At 46.5% G+C, this 18,963-nt stretch overlaps 2 protein-coding genes across 4 annotated transcripts in view; one reads left to right on the top strand and one right to left on the bottom strand.

Annotated features, from left to right (window-relative positions):
• Positions 1-18,963, bottom strand: part of LOC125950264 (cGMP-specific 3',5'-cyclic phosphodiesterase) — a 48,399-nt gene that overhangs the window by 16,740 nt on the left and 12,696 nt on the right. Inside the window, exons 2-6 of one of the 3 annotated variants that reach the window (XM_049678093.1) lie at positions 16,425-17,653; positions 6,906-7,161; positions 4,385-4,630; positions 4,034-4,299; positions 191-295 (exon numbers count right to left, since the gene is read on the bottom strand). In XM_049678093.1, the coding sequence (XP_049534050.1) occupies positions 191-295; positions 4,034-4,299; positions 4,385-4,630; positions 6,906-7,161; positions 16,425-17,123 (1,572 nt within the window). In that variant the 5' untranslated portion in view covers positions 17,124-17,653. The remainder of the gene's footprint in view (positions 1-190; positions 296-4,033; positions 4,300-4,384; positions 4,631-6,905; positions 7,162-16,424; positions 17,654-18,963) is intronic. The other 2 variants (XM_049678094.1, XM_049678095.1) reach the window with 2 other exon arrangements.
• Positions 1,831-18,963, top strand: part of LOC125950282 (autophagy-related protein 16-1) — a 633,733-nt gene continuing 616,600 nt past the window's right edge. Inside the window, exon 1 of the mRNA XM_049678142.1 lies at positions 1,831-1,840. The gene's annotated coding sequence lies outside the window, so the exon portion shown is untranslated. The remainder of the gene's footprint in view (positions 1,841-18,963) is intronic.

The raw sequence follows: 18,963 nt of genomic DNA, 5'->3' as shown, positions 1-18,963 counted from the left end.
AATGGAGAAAATCGGAATCGGAGCCAAAAAAAGGGGATGCTCTCCCTCTCTCCCTTCCCTTTTCCGGGATGTACTGACGCCCGGTTCGCGGAAGCGATAAAAGTGGGAAAAGATGGAAATTGGCTGTTGCGCCCGCACCCACGAGAGAAAGAGAGAGAGAGAGAGAGAGAGAGTAATGCAAATGAATCACCTGCTGGTGGAGCACCTCCTCGACGTCGACGTTGTGGCTCGTACGGCGCGATAGCGCCTGATGGTGTGCCTTCTCCGGTCGTTCCAATATCCGCTCGAGATGGTTCTGGGGAAATGATGAACCGATCGTCGGAATCGTCAGAGAAATATGAACAGCATTAGTGGGAACAGGGAAGCGTATTGGTGGATTGGTGTACATTGCGAAAGTGAGGGAAGTAGGGAGGGAGGGGGGTTTATCGGAAAATAAATCGATTTCCACACTGACTTGGTGATGATTGGGTGTGTTTGTGCGTGCTAGGAAGGTGCTGCTGCTGCTGCTGCTATAAATGTATCGAACGCCCTAAAAAATGGCCTCCCGCCAATCGCTATGGTTCTAAATGTTGCATTTTAATTGGCAAACCGAACTGAACAGTCCGGCCCGCCGGTTGCTACACTCAGGCAACTTATTTAAAAGGCGATTGGTGTTTGGAGCAAAAATTTGAGGTTATACTAAAACACAAACTGTATCAAAACTTGAAGGAGTTTTGTTTGCCGTTTTTTAGGATTTTTAAAAACTACATATTTTATATGGTTCAGAAATAGTCGTAGCAACCTCTGCAAAACAAACCGCCATTATTTTTGGGCAAAGTGTTTGGACACAAAATGTGATTAGATCGCAGCAATCATCGCTATTGCGTGTAGATTAATTTTGGTACAGTGTGCGTCATCTAGGCAGAACCTATTCAGTTTAGAAGTTATTCAACATTCAAACGTTGAATAACTTCAACATTTTTCAACTGATTTGGCGAGCCGAAGCGAATTTTTTAAACGTTACTATATGCCAGTTTATAGATTCGCGCCCAAAAAGCGGACTGAAATTGTTTTGCAGAACATTGAAGATATTCCTTCAACTTCAACTTCCTTATCTTTTTTCTGTGTGGCTATTTGAACAGTAAAGTAAATGTCAGCAAAACGAAGGCTATTGAAGAGCTAAGAAAAGCTACGAAATTGGTGCTCTTCCACCCCAAATGTTGTCATGAAAATACCTTAAAAGGGTCACTTTTTGTGTGTCGAACTGAGGTGATTATTTTATTGATATTAGAGAGTTCTGGATGAATTTTCATACAAACAAAAACATTGTATAACCTAAATAAATCCGGTTCATTTGCCAAAATCATCCATCCAAATAAAAAAAAAACATTTAATTAGGTCCTGTCTAAACGGCACACTATGTATATGTAAAAGCGATGGTTTGAAATGATTTATTAGAACTCTGTGATAAGGTATTATGATATTTTCCGTATGTTTCAGTTTAGTGTTTGCGTCGAAAAACACCTACTTTGACGTGCTAAAATCGCATACACCGAATATACGGCTCGCCCGTTCTTAGATATATAAAAATAATCAAATAAAACACACATACACCATGCGCCTCCATCGGGACGGACCGGAACGGATTACTGTTAATTTGCTGTCTCCGAGAACACTGTCACGGTCACTGGAACCGTGAAAACAATTCCATTAGTCCATCCAAACTGAGGTGCTTTGAGCCGTTAATTGCAGATGAATTATTGATCGCGATACGATGAATCGATTCAATCGAGTTCGATTCCATTCGATCAAGCGCGATTCAATGTGGTGTGCCAAATACAACACCTCACGCTCGCCGGAGGTGATGCGCTTCGGTGCCGGAATTAAGCACGAATCTGTGGCTGTCCACCGGCCTCCTACCGGATCCCCATTCTACCATTGACCATTTTTGGAAAATGAGGTTTCGCTTCCCAAAATTGAATCGCGTGCGATTTTCGGTGATCCAGGGGGGGGGGTCCCGCGGGAGGTGATGGGATTCCTCGACGGAACTCGCTCGCCCGATGGTCGATTCGATGTCACTCGCCATGGACGCCCGATAGACGTAATCAGTGCGATACACAACATGAGGACAGGGACAGTCCGGAATCGATTACAAATGATAAGCCCGTCCACGCGATAGGTTGATCGAAAATGAATCGATTTCCAGCGAAAAAGGTAACCCGGAGTGTGAACCCAGACCGAGAAGCCACAGCACGGCCGCGGGTGGTGGATTAGATGCCTTTCAAGGCACTCCTGGCAGTGATCCTGGCCAGAACCCAATCCCAATGACTCGTCGCTCGATTGTTTGGCTTCGAATTCAAAGTTTAACAAATGATTTAACGTGCACAAAACCACTCGGAGCGAACGGACTCCTCAACTGGCCCCCAGACGGTAATGAAATTGACCAACTTAATGCCGGTCCGGAATAGTTTATGTTGCGGCGCGTTTCGTGCCGTTCCCTCCCCTTAAGAGCAGCACAGCAACAAATGTATCGCGTGACACAGTGAGGCCTCAAAAAAAACGAACGGCAAGCAACACGAAAAGGGAATTTTCATCAAACGATCCCTCTGTCAGCACGATCGTCAATTCACATGCGAGCGGACGCAGAAGCTTAAAGTTATCTACTTTATGGCGTCGGACGTGCGCACGAACCTCTTCTCTTCTCACCTCCCGGTGACCTTAATCCCCAATCCGGCCTGACGGACGCACCGGACACCGGACCGGTGGAAGGCATGCTCCGGAAGCGTTATCGTGGAAGCTCACGTTATCAGCGCTAGGGAAGGGGCGGTCGAAACACGGAAAACTCTAATTAACCCGGGGAATGGGCCCGGAGACGAGGTAGCCCCCCCTTCCCTGGGGACGTGTTCTCTCGTTAGCACCATCACCTCGTCGCTCTCTCTCTCTCTCTCTCTGTCTCTCTCTCTCTCTGGCACCCCAAAGTTGCTGCCAATTGGAAACCATCCAAAAAGGTGAAGCGTCTTTGCGTCTTTGGGCGAAGAAATAAAACCATCAGCAAATGCCGATTCCGTAGCTCGTACGTGACCGAGGGCAGCCAACCCACGCCACGCCGGACGCCGGATTCACTCAGAACTTTCTCCCCGTTTCACTCTCCCTCCCCCCCCGGGGGGGGGGAAATGTCCCGGCAACCCGGGTTTGGACTTCGAGGTGCGCATAGCAACCGTTTGCAAACGTCGCCGCGCCATAGAAATGGCTTCAAACAAATGTCTGAGTCCATCTCCTGCTGTAGTGTATGTGTGATTATCTGTCCGTGTGTTTGTGCCTGTCTGTGTGTGTGTTTGTGAGCGCACGTGCGATAAGCGAAAAGCTCCTTTTCCCCCCAGAAATCGACAATGTGCAGCATTCGTGGAAAGTGCTGCGTGTGCTGCTGTGTTGCTACTGTGGCTACTGTTCCTACTGTTGCTATAGTAATGCTCTAGTGTTGACCAACCCTGGTACTGACGCGTTTGCCCTTTCACGTCGCAACCGAACAGCTCACTGCGAGCGAGAGATTGATGATCAGCGTCGCGGTTTGACAGCTAGAATCGGTCAGCATTTTTCAACCAGTTTTGCTCTGTTGCTGTTGAACTGTGTGTATGACGGAAACGGAAGCACTCGCATTGCGTGTGTGTGTTGCGTGCGTTCGTGCGTGCGTACGCGGCGTGAGTGACGGCACAGAAAAAAAAACCGGCGAACTCGCGGAACCAACGGAACTTCGCGGAATTCCGTAGGACCCAAACGGTGGCCAAAAACCGGTTACCTTAAGGGAGTTGCGATTGCAGCTCTCGTCTAAGCATGCACACTGGTCGGGTCGGGTCGGATCGGATCGGGTGGTGAGGGTGAGGGGAAAAGAAAATGGTGAAAATACGAAATCCCGAACAAAACAAAAATCCCCGGTGTAGCGAGTGATTGAGTATTCGCCGGGGGGAGTACGGCGCATGCAGCGGCCCTGGACCTGGCCATCCCACCTCTAGCAGCTTCTTTTCTCCTCTCTCGAGACGATGGTCCGCAAACTTACCGCTTCGCCACAGTCGAGATCGAGCAGAAAGACGGCACAACGTTCGCACTTGAGCAGCTCCCGGGCCTCGGTCATAATCTTCGTCACCAGACACTCGAGGTTGTTCTGCTCGGAGAAGATGTTCCGGGCGAGATTGAGCAGTATCTGGTTGCGCCGGTACTCCTGGACGGACATTTCGAACAGCTGCGCATTCTGGATCCCGATGCCACAGAACGTCAGGTAACGGCGGAAGATCTCGACATCGCGCTCGGTAAACTCCGGTGAACCTGTCCGTGCCGTGCACCGGCATTTGGGATGGATGGATTAACACCGCCGGTGCCGGTACTGCTCCCCTGCTCCCCTGAGGCTTACCGTTGGTTTTGTTGATGATCTGTGCCACGCCAATCACCTGACCCTCGTAGTTGCAGATTGGCATCGACAGGATGATGTTCGTTTTGTAGCCCGTCTTCTGGTCGATTTCACTGTTGAACCGGGGATCCTTGTACGCTTCCTTGATGTTGATGGTTTCGTTCGTCTGGGCCACCGTACCGGCGATGCCGACCCCGAACGGGATGATGATTTCGTCCTGCTTCGCCTTCCGCACCGCCTCATCGAGTGCTGATGTGGATGTAGATGGTAAGAAGGAAGATGTGGGAGAACGATGAGAGACGACGTAAAGGGCGACGGGATGCAGTTGCAGTAGCATCATCGCTGACGCTAGCATGTCACCTACACGGACACGGGCACCCCGTACGCCACGTACCGTGACCTTACCGGGCATGTCATGTCCGTGCAGACATTACATAATTTCACGACCTACGACAATAGCAGCAAAACCCCCGATGCCTTTTGCCCACAAGACTGACGGAACTGACGGTGGAATGGAATCAACTCAGACGCAATCATAACAAGCGTCCACGATTCCAACCGTGGCCTTTGGGAGCTCTAGCCTTTATCGGATTGATTGGAATTTCCATTCGCTTTCCGTGGCTGACGAGCAAGGAATGGTTTTGCAACACGGCAGAACTCATATTTGCCCGGGGATCAAAATTTATGCTTAGCTTCTCAGCCACTCAGATACATTATGTCAGTGTAAGGCATTGGTTTACTGCTTGAAATTATTTTGTCATTTGATTTAGAAGATTATTGAAATGACTCGATAGAAAACGCTCCAAGCGCAATAAGTTTAGTAATTAACTAAGTTGTAAATGCAGGAACGATACCAAGTATGGATGCTGTGTTGCTACCAGTCTTCTGAAGCCTGCCTGGATTGATATGATACATTGTCCAAAGAAGCACCTTTCCATGTCTGTTCCTAACTGCTGTTCTATTGTTTTTAGACCTTTCAGTTTTATTTTGCTAATTATTTGGCTATCTAGTTATCTATCATTTGGAGGTGTCGAGCAATCGACAATTATTTTTTATGTAAAATATTTTTTTCGTGTAACCTCCACATGCATTAGATAAAACATAATAACACTTATTTGAATGCAATTTAGTAGCAATATGGTGTTTGTTTCATTCTCCAATTTTAAAAGATTGTTTTATGTAAATAACTATAACATCTTATGAACCACCTTTGTTACCAATAGGATGCTTTGTGCAATGGATAAAGTATTGAAAAGCAAAATTATTTTGTCTATTAATATTTCAACAACAGTTGTTAGTAGATATTGCTTCTCTGATAGGTATTAGCCAACATTATGCTAGAGCTATAGATGATTTTGATTCATATTTGCAGCAATGAAACCCTCCTTTGGTTATTTCGGGACAAAAAAGGCATATTTTTGACGATTTTTAGTGAAGAAATCATGTCAAATGTAACTTCAACTTTTGAAGAATATTTGGTTCTATTTTGGGGAAGATTTGAGCAAAACTACGTTCATGGCATCCAATCTAGAAAGGCAAGTTTGCAAAAATCTACTTTTTGCGGTGCCCATGCGGTGTAGCTACGTGCCGGGTCACCAGAAATGAATAATTCAATATTCTTTTGTTAGATTATAAGTTTATCCAGGTAGCCCCGTCGAGTTTTTGTTAAATTTCCTACTTTTCGATTTTTGGCAGATTTTTGAAGTTGAAAAAGTGATGCTTTTCTCGATATTGCTTCAAAAAACGAGCCTTACATAATTATTAAAAAAAAGTATCAACAATTTTTATAAAAACTCGACGGGACTACCTGACGAATAGTGTGCAGATTGTGTGGTCAAAATTTCTAATCGATCGGTCCAGTAGTTTTTATGCTACGATGGGCACCGACTTTGAAATGGTAGGTTTTGGGAAACGCAATTCAAACTTGCGAGATGTATTGAGCCTTGTATGAAAAGCAGTTTTTCAAAAAAACATATCTTTGACACTTATGCTTCGATTAATCTCAACATTTTACACATTACTCTTGAAAGGATAAGCACTCATAAAAAAATGGATAAAGTAAATGCGAAGAAATAAAATAAAATACTGAAGCCTCCCCTTAATCTATCGCTGGATATTAATAGCGAGTATTACATTGAATATATTTTTATCACAAATCGAATGAGAGCTCTCCTACATTCCTAATCACTTCGAATGCAGCATTCATACATGAATCAGGAACATATCTCGCCAAAACATCATGGTACAACGATTCTGTTCCAACAATACGGTCCATAATGGTAGTCTTCATTATGCTTTCATGGCTTTCAGCAGAAGGAGCTTTTGACTAGGGCCCCAAAATTGCCCCATCTCCCCATCAGGTCTACGATCTAGAATGGGTAAAGGGCTTTTAGGGGCTGTCAACGTCTGACACCCAAGCCTTTCAATTATGGTCTGGCCCCTTTCGAGCCGGCGAGCCCCGTTCTTCAAACCAACCATTGTTGGATCCCCCACCATTAATGGACCGCCATCAATTGCTACTTACGGGTGTTTTGTGTAACGTCGAACAGCTTGGCCACCAGGTACTTGCCGGACGGGGGCCCATTGACGAGGAACAGCGAACCACGGTCGGCATGCGTCAGCAGACCCACGTTCACCAGTATCTTGTGACAGAGTACATCGATGTCCAGCTCGTTGGCCACGTCCCGTATCAGCTCCATGAACAGTTCGCCCTCGTCCAGGTCCGCCAGGTGGCTGCGGTTCGATATCGAGCTCCGGGAGGTCGGTGAACGGCACTTCTGCTAAAAAGAGGGATAGAAAGAAAGCAAAGCGAAACCTTCCTCAAACAGGTGACAAGTGGCAAGACGTCCGGAAAGAGGATCGCGCGCGCACATTGCCGGTGCATGATGCGACGGTGATGATAGACCAAATGTGCCGGGAATACCCGACAGAGGGCATTAGTATGCCAGGCGTTGACTGCATTACAAATGGGTGGTAGTGGTGGTGGTTGGCCTGTCAGCTCGTCAAAGCTGCTGAAGTGACTCAATGGCAAATCGGTTAATGTCAGGATAGGGGGGGCCGGTGAAAGTGTTGCCTCCGTCCGATGGTCCGTCCGTGTCGCACCGCAACACATTCAACAGATTACACTTTCACACCTTACCGCTCCCTGGCAGTTGACAATGTGGTTTTTATACTCAGCTCAGTGTCCCCGGTCGGTCGGTCGGTCGGTCCGAACCCAAACATCATGTTGCTGACTTGCTGGCAGGCTGTCGTGTTTACCGACCATCTCTATGACGCATTGAGAAGTCTCGGTTAACCAGCCACAAAGGGGCGAATGGTGGTCATGAATAAAACAAATCACTCTTCAGTGTCACGAGACCCAGCCCTTGGGTACCTGCAGCTCCAGTCTGCGTCTGGCTTGGAACTAAGCTCTGCTTGATGTCGCCACTCGGTCGGTTATTAATTTGCTTCTTCGTCCTTCGCCAACATGCCTCCGACGTCATGTGGTACGACGGCTTGATACGACACAGGCAACAACATCCAGTGCCGGCCTCCAGTGCCTCCAGAGGGTCAATCGAGCAACATGTTTCGCTTTGTACAAGACGGAGCGTAGGAGAATTTCTCGGCTAATTGTCGTTCGTAAGCCATTCCATGCATGTTTTTACACGCTCGATTGTGTGTAAAAATAGAAAACAGTTGCACCAAGACGGCAATCTGTATGGTGATGTTATTGATTTTAACGGAAATAAATTTGAAGAAAAAGACAGCTAACAACAGTCTTTTGGAATATTAGAATGAAGTAAAAATAGAGTTCATTCTCGTATCATAGTTTGCAGCTGTATTCGGAGGAACATGTAGGTACTCAATTTGTTGGTTTAATCTTCATTAGACTTTTTAAAGCCCAATACATTTAGAATCTGGACACACAAATTAGGTCATATCTTAGCCAAAAATTGACGTAAAAAGAAAATAAAGGTGTCATTTTGTAGGTTTTCTTATTACCTTTGAAATGTAAATTATTATTGATGAAAATTATTCATTAGTTTTTTATATGACTTAGTTGATTTTTACTATGAATTTTAAGACTTTCGCGGCTTTTTCTCCAGCCAAATCGAGTTTAAATAATAAGTGTGCGATGAGATGTTTTTCGCCCTTCGCATTTCATCGGCGATAACTTTTGAAGGCGTAGATCAATTTAAACAAAAAAAATTACCTAACACTACTAAATAAATTAATAAAGTAATAAAATAATATATAAATAACGATAAATAATAAAATAAAATAAAAATGACTAAATAAACATTTTACTACCATTAAAACGCTGTCAAAAGAATTGCAAAGTGACCACTAGAGGCGCTGCAGTGATTACAAACGTGTACTCAGATTCTAAATGGATGGGGCTTTAGTTATTTTTTTTCCTGTTTTCTATTAGATGCATTCACGATCGAGAAATGGGCATCCTATATCCTTGAACAGATCCTTTAAAACAGCCTTTTAAAAAAATATTCTTAGTTTATCTAACTTACTTATCAAGCACTAACCCAGGCGAGCGTCTATATCGAGCGCTAATCAGACTTTTTCTTTTTTTATTTTTTAACTGGTAAACTGAACAATTCTTTATATAAAATAATAACGATACATCGTATTGTGCAGAATTAATGCAACATTCGTAATACGTAATAGCGTCAAGAATGTTCAAGGCAATATTCTTGCGAAGTGAACCAGACCGTTTCAGGACAAAACAACAACGGACAACAAAAGTGTCCACTCATAATGCTCATAACTCTTCAAACCAACTAGAAACGTCCGTTTCTTTCTGTTCCGTGCTCTTATCCGTTTTTGTTTTCCTCCACTCCACACAACACATTAAAAAAGAAATCCCAGCCTTTCCAGGGGACACACGTCGGAAACGTCGCATTTCAAACCCCCCCCCCCCCCCGCCGTCTTGCCTGGCCAGACCCGTACCAAAGAAGCGTGGAAAAAGCAGAAAGCCAAAGCACCGCACACATCACATGCTCCCGCCTTCTCGTGCTCCTCCTCCTCCTAAATGGGCTGCGAAGTCGGGAATAAGGGTTGAAGAGCAAATGTTTACCGAACTCGGAAGTCGTCGAATAATTAGTGCTAAGCGTTCCGACTCATTAACATTTCCACACCGGAAAAACCCACCCAACGGGGCCACGGGACGGACGATGAAACCAACAACCACACCTTAACCATGGCCACAAGCCACGGTGTGGCGTAGCATGACGACGATGGCGAGCCACCGCCTCGAGGCCACCACCCACCGATGTGGCCAGGCAAAAGAATGCACAACTGAGGTAACGGTCACAACGGGGGAGGGGGGAGGGGTGGTATGAGTGAGGGGTGGTGGTGGTGTGTCTGGGATGGGTTAAATTACAAATTGTCGCCACCATTTTCGCTGGCATCTCCCGGCAAATCTAGGTCACGGAAGTGCCTCAGCAAACACTCGAAGCAAACGGCCACTGGGGAACGTTCAGGGTGTGCGTGTGTGTGTGTAAGGTCAATTACACGAGCTGGTGGTCCAACACGGGCGACCATTGAAACCGATTCACACGTCCTTGATGGTAGGACCTTTTGCTTTTCGCACAAGATGCTAGGTCTACAGCACCTTGCGCGTGTCCCAACGTCCCGTTTGGCATGTCCACACGCCGGGTAAGCCGGGGAACCAGTATCATCTATCATCGTGACCCCTGCCCCCTTCGCCCAGCAACTCCTTCACCTTGGATCGATTTTTATGCTCTCAGTCAGGAGGACGCCCCACTGCGAGTGTGTCAGCAAGACAATGGCATTGTCGTAAAGGAGCGTTCCCGTCTGCCGGGACGCCTTTCAGCAGGTCGAGGTGGTCGCTTCGTGGTGCGAGACTGCACAACAACAAACTACTTGGCGCCGGGCACATCCTTTACCCGGTGCCCCCCGGGAAACCCGTGTTATTCGTGTTATTATGCTTCGCAAACCTTCCGTTCGCAGTAGACGTGCAGCAGACACTTTCCGTCTACGCGAGCGAGCAGCGATCCTTTTCGAGTGTAAATCAGGATACGTGATTGGGTTACCGGAGAGCTGCTGCTGCTGCTGCTGCTGCTGCAGTTTTGTCAACCCATTTCCCATGCATTTTGCGATGTCGTTAGAACGCTCGTTCGTCTTTGTCATAACCGGCACGATGGCATTGGTGTTGAGATGCAGTGCTGCAAAATGGTGGCCCCCAAATTCCGATTTCGATGTCCTTTTGAGTGGTTTTTGCAATAGATACACATTGAATTTATAGCGTATTGGTTTATTCTCAACAGTACAATTAAACCGATCTTTTCAGCTGGTTGCTCTGCTCTATATATTTCCCAGCATAGCAACCAAAGTGAACTAAGATTCAACAACGATATACAACAGAATTCATTTCAACAGATCCTAGCAGAGTATTGTTCTTTCGTCGTTTGGTTAGTTACAAGACATATCCTTCAGCACCGTGTCATTGGCGGCTGTGTGTGTGATAACCGGCATGATCCCAGTTGGGATCCTCGTCGAGGAGGATAGGGAATGCTACGCGGGCCGCGGAAGGGCGGGCATTCGCGCGGACGCGAGGCGCAGGACGATGGAGCGCTGGCAGCGTGAGTGGGAGAATGATGCGCGCGGACGATGGACGCACCGTCTGATCCCGGTCATCGAATGCTGGACATCGCGCGGTTACGGGGAGCTAAACTTCCATCTAACCCAGTTCCTCACGGGACATGGTTATTTCCGGGAATATCTCCACCGTATAGGCCGAGCCTCCTCGCCACTGTGCCCTGCTTGCGTGGAGGTCGTGGAGTCTCCGGAGCACGTCTTGTTCCACTGCCCCAGGTTCGACGAAGCCAGGGCCAGGCTACGGGGGATCTCAAGGGAGGAGGTCCGACCGGAGAACATCGTGGCGCTGATGTGCGGAAACCAGGAGGCGTTTGATGCGGTAAGTGGGTGCGTGGGTCATATCATGACGCGACTGTGCTTGGAGTGGCGGGAACTCCAAAGACACCGGACTGTCAACGACCACAACTTGGTACCACAAGGGTAGGAAGATGATTGTTCCTAGGACGACCATCAGGGACACTCGGCACCCCGCGCCGATCTTGAGGCCCTATGGGGAGAGGGGATAGGCCTAGGCCGAAGCCGCTCTTTAAAGTACCTTGGTACAAACGTCGCAATTTGGGAGGGAAATCTGGGATTGTGGATGATGAAGTAGGTGGTTTGGATCATCATTCCAAAGAAGTCGATTTAGACGGTTGTTTCTTGGTGCAAGTGCCTTGGCACTGCTTCTCCTTTGTGTGTAATCTCGAAAGAGGAAAGCCGCGAAGGGGAGGTAACAGGAACCAAGCGAGTGGTTTAGTGGGTGGGAGTCCCACACTGTTCCTGGTGTCTTTGCCAGGTTCGTACATAATGTATTCCACTATGCTTGTAAAATTAAAAAAAAAAAAAAAAAAAAAAAGACATTCCCTTTAATGCTTTTATGCTATCCTCACTAGCAAAGCAACATTTGCCATTTTGTAATCGATGACAGTGCAGAATAAAAATAACATATCAATACGAAACGTCGCCCGATAGCAGCGAATTCAATATCACCACCGAGTTCTCACTCAGCCCGGCCCAGTGGGAAATCCAGTGGAAAATTCGTTAACATAACGGCACCTCACTCCCGCGTCGCGTCGCCCCTAGCCCTCCCAAGACCGCTTCACGAAATTACTTCAAGCGAAATAATTTCATTTAATTTATGAGCTCAACTTTCGCCACGTGCCATAAACGGGAACCATGGCGAGCGTCGCCAAGAACGACGGAAACCAACCCCGCTGTGTGGCTGCGTGGATGGTTGTATGCGTGAAAGTCGTCTGTCGTCTGTCTACCACCGTCTTTCTGTTCGCCATCGATTCACCACTTGGACTCGACATCCGGTCGTTGCGCAGCGTTCGGAAACCGGAACTTTTGGTATCGTTACGATTCTACCCACCATCACCAACACTACCACACACTCTAGTCCCCCTTGGCAAGGGCAGGGGTTCGTATTGTTTAGCTTTTGAATGATTGGGTTGCTTAGTTTCTTAGAGGGCGCACAGCTTTCGGTAATTAATTGTACCCAAAAGCACTTGCCGGTGGGTTTGTGGTACTGGGCACTGGTAGTAGTGAGTTTTTCGGGCCTGGCCTGGACTGAGAGAGACCATTTGTAATGCGCAGAGAGGCGCGAGAAAAATGGAACATTATTTTTCCACTTTATATGTGACCAACCAACACATAGAGAGAAGGTAATGAAAATTTTCATTTGCAGCAAAAAAAATCGACATGCAGCGAACGGTTTTAATTAGATTATCTCTTCACGTCACGTCACCTTCCATGCCATGCCGTGATTTCCCTATTTTCCCATTTTTGTTTGTCAATCTACAACAACAACGTGCGATAAAAAGGCAGCAACCATTTTTCAACATCGACCGCACGCAGGGACAGCGCTCGCTAAAGAGAAAATCCGCTACCGCTACTACCAGCGAGAGGAAGGAAGAAGAATCTTGAAATGAAAAATCTAATAGAAAATTTCCCATTCAACGCAACTGCTTCTCCTAACGAGCAAAATTGACTTTCACTCGAGATGCGGTGCAGTAGACGCCCGTGCGATCGTGCGACGGCTTTTGCCATCGAGCGGCCCCAAGGTTCGGGTTTTCAACTTTTCATCCTATCTCCGTTGCTCATCCTAGCTTTGCCAGGCTTTCCGGACCTACCGGAGGGCTCACCAGAACCGCCTTTCACTGTGTCTCGTTGAATCAGAGTACCATGTGTGTGTGCTGTGTGCGTTGCGTACTATTAATTCATTTTTCATACAACCACACACCAGCAGCAGCAGCAGCAGCAGCACCAGTGACCTGGCAATATCCATCTGCCTCCTATCCGCAATGACAGCTGCTAAAAAGTACGGGAAAAAAAGAAGAACCCCTCCGGCATAATCTCTTTAATCGGGATGAAGACAGGGACATGGGGAACGGTAACAACAGGGGCAAAAAAAACCGCTGGAAAAACGGAGCGCTAAATGTGATTTGAGTTTCTCCTTTCTTCACTATGGGCACACAATATGCGGTGCGTATGCTCAAGAGCAGTATCCATCTAAACGACGCCGTGTAATGTGTGAGATGGCTTAGATGCTTCATAAATCTGACGAGGGACGAGCTTAATGTCACCTCTCTCGCCGCAACCGCATCATGTGCGATGTGCATTTTGTTGACGCTAAATGAGCTTCTCTTGAATCTGCTCCTGCGAATGAATCATCTACAATAAGTGTGTGTGTGTGTGTGTGCGAGTATAATGTTGACCTTGGCATTGGCCTAAGCCAATGACAACGTCGCAGCGAAGCGCTAGCAATGATGGAAAATTGAATTGAAGCAGGCACTATTGTGACTTCGTTTTTTGTCCGCAGTAGGCGAAGCTACAGCAGCTGAAAGCAAAATAAAATGTTAAGCCACCACCGGCCACCGCTGATGGCTATCGATCGATCAGAGCGATCAGAGAAAAGCCAATAAATCAACATCCGATACTGGGGAACGGCGATTACGGAGTTGCGGAATTCCCTCCCAAGAGGGGTCATAAATCTCATTTAAAAGTTTACCTCCAATAAATTAAATCACCAAACGGGTGCAACCGTTTCTCACGTTGATGGGGTTTACGAAAGTACGGACCAGTAGCACCACCACGTGATTGGTCGACGACTATTGGACTCCCGGAGAAAAGTCCCCCCCGTGCGGGTTGGTAAGATAATTAAGATTAAGCTTTCCTGAATCCTTCTGGACAACCTGAACCTCTCTAGTCCTCTCGGGGTCATATTAGTATTTGATGGGCTTAGCAATAACAGGCAAGGCACCTGTCGTTCCGTCTGAGTTACCGAAATCGGATGGATAATCATCGCAAATTGGAATTCTGCCAATATTCAGTTCCCGAAATGATGTCAAAATGATTGTAAAGCATCAAAATAGTTGCATAACAACGACAGCAGCAGCAACAGCGGCAGCGGCATCACCATCATCATCATCATCGTTGCTAAACGGTAGCAGCAATATATACCAATCAGTGTAATGAACACAACTTCTGACACAACTCTGACTACCTTGTCCGGTTTGCTTTCCCCCCGGAGGGAGGGACCATCCCAGCTACAAGTTGCCAATTTCCATTTTCCAAAAAGCCCAGTACCGGTAACCGAGTTATGGTTGCTTCCTGATTTGAATCATTCAACTACAGACCGCCCTCTATCCGGCATCAGTTTTGCATCAGTTTGCCGTACCGGTGCCGAGCGATGGTCGGCCTCGGCAATGGAGGATCCTGTCCCCCCCCCCCCCCCCCCTCCTTCTACTCTTTCAATCTATGTAACGGTCGGCTGAGTGAACCACACATGATTGCACATGGATTGCTGTCCATTTTTGCCTCGTATCGTTACGTTGCTCGATTCAATGATGGCGAGCGATGGTGAGCGCGGGAACAAGAAAATGGTGCACGGTGGGTGGTTTGTATGGATGTCTTTCTTTCGCCGCAACAACAACTCCACCGGATAGTGTACACTAACGAGCATTCTATGAGTGTGTTTCATATTGGTGCAATTGTTCATTCCGAATGCATCATATCGTAACTCCCACTTCGCTTTTTGCGAAAAAAAAAGCCCCAGTACCTGGCGCCTCCATTGATGGTGACATCTCTATTGTGTGATTTTGCTGGAAATTTGCTTTCCGATTTTGATGCCAAATAAATTTCCACTTTTCCTGTATTGCTTTTCACTGGAACCGTTCATTTCCAGCTTATTGCATGTAGCGGTTCCGGTGTATGTTGCGCAACATTGTATGCTGGAGATTTTGTAGAATCATTTACATAAAATTAATACCAAAAATAAATGCAATACAATAAAGCGTAATCTACATTAGATTGTTAAACTTTTCTCATTTACCTTAACCCAATCCCTTTCGAATTATTTAAACCGACGGCAAACGTAGCAGTGTGGACCTGCCAAAGCCAGACGAACAGACTAACATGTAATCAACATGTTAATTACTTTCGAATTCACCGAATACATTCAGCACGTTCATTACATAAAACACACCCCAAAAGCAAAGAGAGATCCTACGCTCTGCTGCTTCAATCTAACGAAAAACCTTCACCCACAACCCTCTCTAAGCAGAGCAATGTTTGTAAGCCCTTCCTAGATTCCCACGCAAGCCTTCAGCGAAGCGAGAGGAACAAATAAAACCATTTCCAAAGTGATAACAAAGTACAACGATCTTTTGCATCATTAATAACCACGAGCAAAGCAAGCCTCGCTCAAATAATCCTTGCAATGATATCTCATGCTCCAAGTGGAAGGTTTCATTAGTTGGAATAGAAGTTTAGTCCACAAAACTACAAATACACTTCACCTCTGAGGGATTTAATTTAGAAATTCATTTCCTTTCCTGTTCGCTAAAGTGAGTTTGGAAAATTTATCCTTTTCCCCGCGATGGCGATCCAATGGCCAACAGTTCCGTCACGTCAGAGTCGTTAAAAGTAATAATTCGCCCCCTTCCGCGAACCGGTAGTGATTGACTGTAAAAGTTTACGATTGCTGCGCAGTCCAGGGCCCGCAAACATGGGTCTAAATTGACCATCGGCTTAATTAACCGTTCCGGCTGGCCCCAGTTAAGCCCTTTTCCGGTACCGCTGAGCCTTCCACTAGAGCTCCCCGTTCCAAACGCCGATAAGTGGCGCACTTGAACGATTGCTTAATGAGACAAAACTTTGCAACAATTGCAGCGAAGCCCCGCTCAGGCCGTTGCTATGTAGCAGAAAATGGTGGAAAGTCAGAGAGAGAGAGAGAGAGAAAGAAAAAAAGAAAAAGAGAGCCCGCGAATGATGGAATGCATTCAATTAATCTGCATAATCGCCGCGAAAGCGAGACTGACCACCATTACCGGAAGGGCAACCATAAATTAGCATTAGCTGGCCGATAGCCAATCTGATATATTTGCTATTGTTGGTGTTGTTGTTCCAGCACCAGAAAAAAGCGTAGAGAGCGGAAAGTGGACATTACCTTCACCGGGGACGATGCCAACCATTGCTGGAACAGATCCGACGTGACCGATGCCCGGTGCGGCGATTTCGGTGATTTGGACGTATCGGTGGTAATTGACTGCAGCTTGGTGATGACATCGGTCGGTGCGCGTTCCCGGAACCACCGTTCGATGGCAACCGAATGCTCCTCGAAGAACGTCCCAATCTCGTCCAGCTCTTCCTGCGAGCAGAGCGAATCCGCCTTGAGCCGGAACGGGGACAAATGCGTCGGGGACTGCGATTGGGACATGCTCGAGCGTGACGTGTTCGGGGACAGCAGGTTCGCGTCTCCGTCCGCTGTGGCCGATGGCCGGGAATTGCTTCTCATTAGAACGCAATTAGCGGCGTTCTCACCGTTCGCCTCCGTGGCCGTGGTGGCCGCGATGGCCGGTTCCAGTGCTGGTGGTGGTGGTGATGGTGCGGACGGTGGAACTGGCGAGGCCAGAACCGGCACCGCGTAGCATTCGCCGGCGTTATTGTTGCTGATGGGTGGTGCGTGGGCCAGCGCCGGTTGATTGCCACCGTGGCCCGGGACCACCACCATCCCGTTGCCATTGGTAACGCTCTGGTGCTCGGTACACGGTGGAAGGTCCGGCGGTGCACCGTTCTTCTTTTGGGGCCACTCATCGTTAATGGTTGACGCTTCGGTACTCGGTTGCTGCTGCTGCTGCTGCTCCATGACACACACACACGCACACGCAGACACGCAGACACACGAACACAAGTCGACGAATGGACGGGTAATGTAGCTGCTTCCCTGCGACCACCTCACACTGACCGCTGGCACTCCGGTCCGGTTGGACCGCTCGTAAAGGGTTCTGCCACGATGGAAACCATCATTTTCGCACGGCCACCAGGTGTTGGGGCAATTCAGCTACGCTTAATTATTCAACACCATTCGCCACCAACCATCCCGCCTTCCCTGTTCATTTGACACACACACACACACACACACTCGCTCACCGGCACGCTCACTGGGGTGGAATATGTTTTTCAATTCGGATGTCGGACCAAAACGATGGCAACGGACAAATGGTCCGTCCGGGGATCCCGCGAGCTACAGCTCCAGGATCTGGAGGACGTTGCTTCCGCGTTGGTGGAGCGTTGGTGTGTCGCTGACGTAATTGAATTGTGTTTTGGCACCAAATGAAACGTCACGTCACGTGACCGTCAGCGGTAGTGGCAGCGCAAAGAGCCTGTACGCTGGTGCTGATGGAGAGAGAAGAAACGACAAGAGAAAAAAAAAGGTCAGTTCGTTATAGCAGTTTTAGGGAAATTCGATTGCAACGATTACACTCGAGGGTGGTATTATTAGGACACTTTCTGTTTTAGTTTATTTGACGGTAATTGGTTTGGCTTATTTTTATGGTTTTATTTTCATTTAACCTCACTTGTTTATAGCAATGCTTTTAAAAGGTAGCTTATAAAGTTTACTATACCATATTTAAATCCAATATTACATTACCTACTGCTACTTGTAAAAGATAATAAGTAATTTAAATCGCATGTACTGCTAGACGAAGAACTCAAATATTTCCTCTAAGCAATACTCGAACTTTCAAATGCCACAACAAAATAAATCAACAAAAGAATGATTCCACCTGTTTTGTGCGAGTAAAGTATGCAAAAACCAGTTTAACCTCCCGGCAAGATATTGACCTTTTTTGCAGATTATTCATGAAAAACGTAAGGCTAAAAAATTGAAATCACATATCATGCGCTTCTGTTTTCAATGTATTTTATTTTACTTTTTACTGTTTCAATATCAATTTCTTGCAGGGGTGGATAAACTTTATTTGCCTACTGCTGCTTTTTTGCAATTGTTGTTTATTGTGTAAAAGCATACACATCGTGTCCAATATATTCTCATACAATTTTTTGCTGGACGTTTTGCTGGGTTATGGAACATTTACAGCACCTAGCTCAAGTATCGCTATTTTTCTGTTAAACAACAGTGTTTACTTAGTATTTTGAGAGTTGGATTGGTCTGTTTTCTGTTGATTGTCTGATTTTAGTAACGAAGCAAACATTACGTGCCTGTGTTTTAAAAATCGATTTCGGCACGCTGGCCGAGACTTTGTGTTGTTAGATGAAAACTATTTGTTCTAGAGCAAAGTCATAACGATCAAAACGATAGATTGTGGTCCAGAAACATCAAGGATGTAACAGATAATCAAAGGAACGTTCCCAGTTTTAGTGTGAAGGGTTGGGGTGGGTATTTTCAACCGAGGCAAGTTACCCCTATTTTTTTTAAAGGCATTAAAAATAACTAATTTTAAAATACATTTTAAAACTAAAGTTTTAAAGAAAATGGTGAAACCTAGCTTGGAAATATTGTACGGAGACGACGATAATGTGTTCCAGCAAGAGCAGGAACAATTTAACCAGATTTGAAGCGAAGAATGAATGGTCTCCCAGTTCACCAGATCGTAACCCACTGGACTTTCTACCATACCATAAACTGACGACCATAAATTGTCCAGTTTGATACAATCCAAAGCAGCGATAATAAAATTTTG

This window comes from Anopheles darlingi, chromosome 2, assembly GCF_943734745.1.
Source record: "Anopheles darlingi chromosome 2, idAnoDarlMG_H_01, whole genome shotgun sequence".
In the NCBI taxonomy this organism is placed as follows: Eukaryota; Metazoa; Arthropoda; class Insecta; order Diptera; family Culicidae; genus Anopheles; species Anopheles darlingi.
Note: the sequence above shows the minus strand (reverse complement) of the source record. Positions and strands in the feature narration are given on the sequence as shown.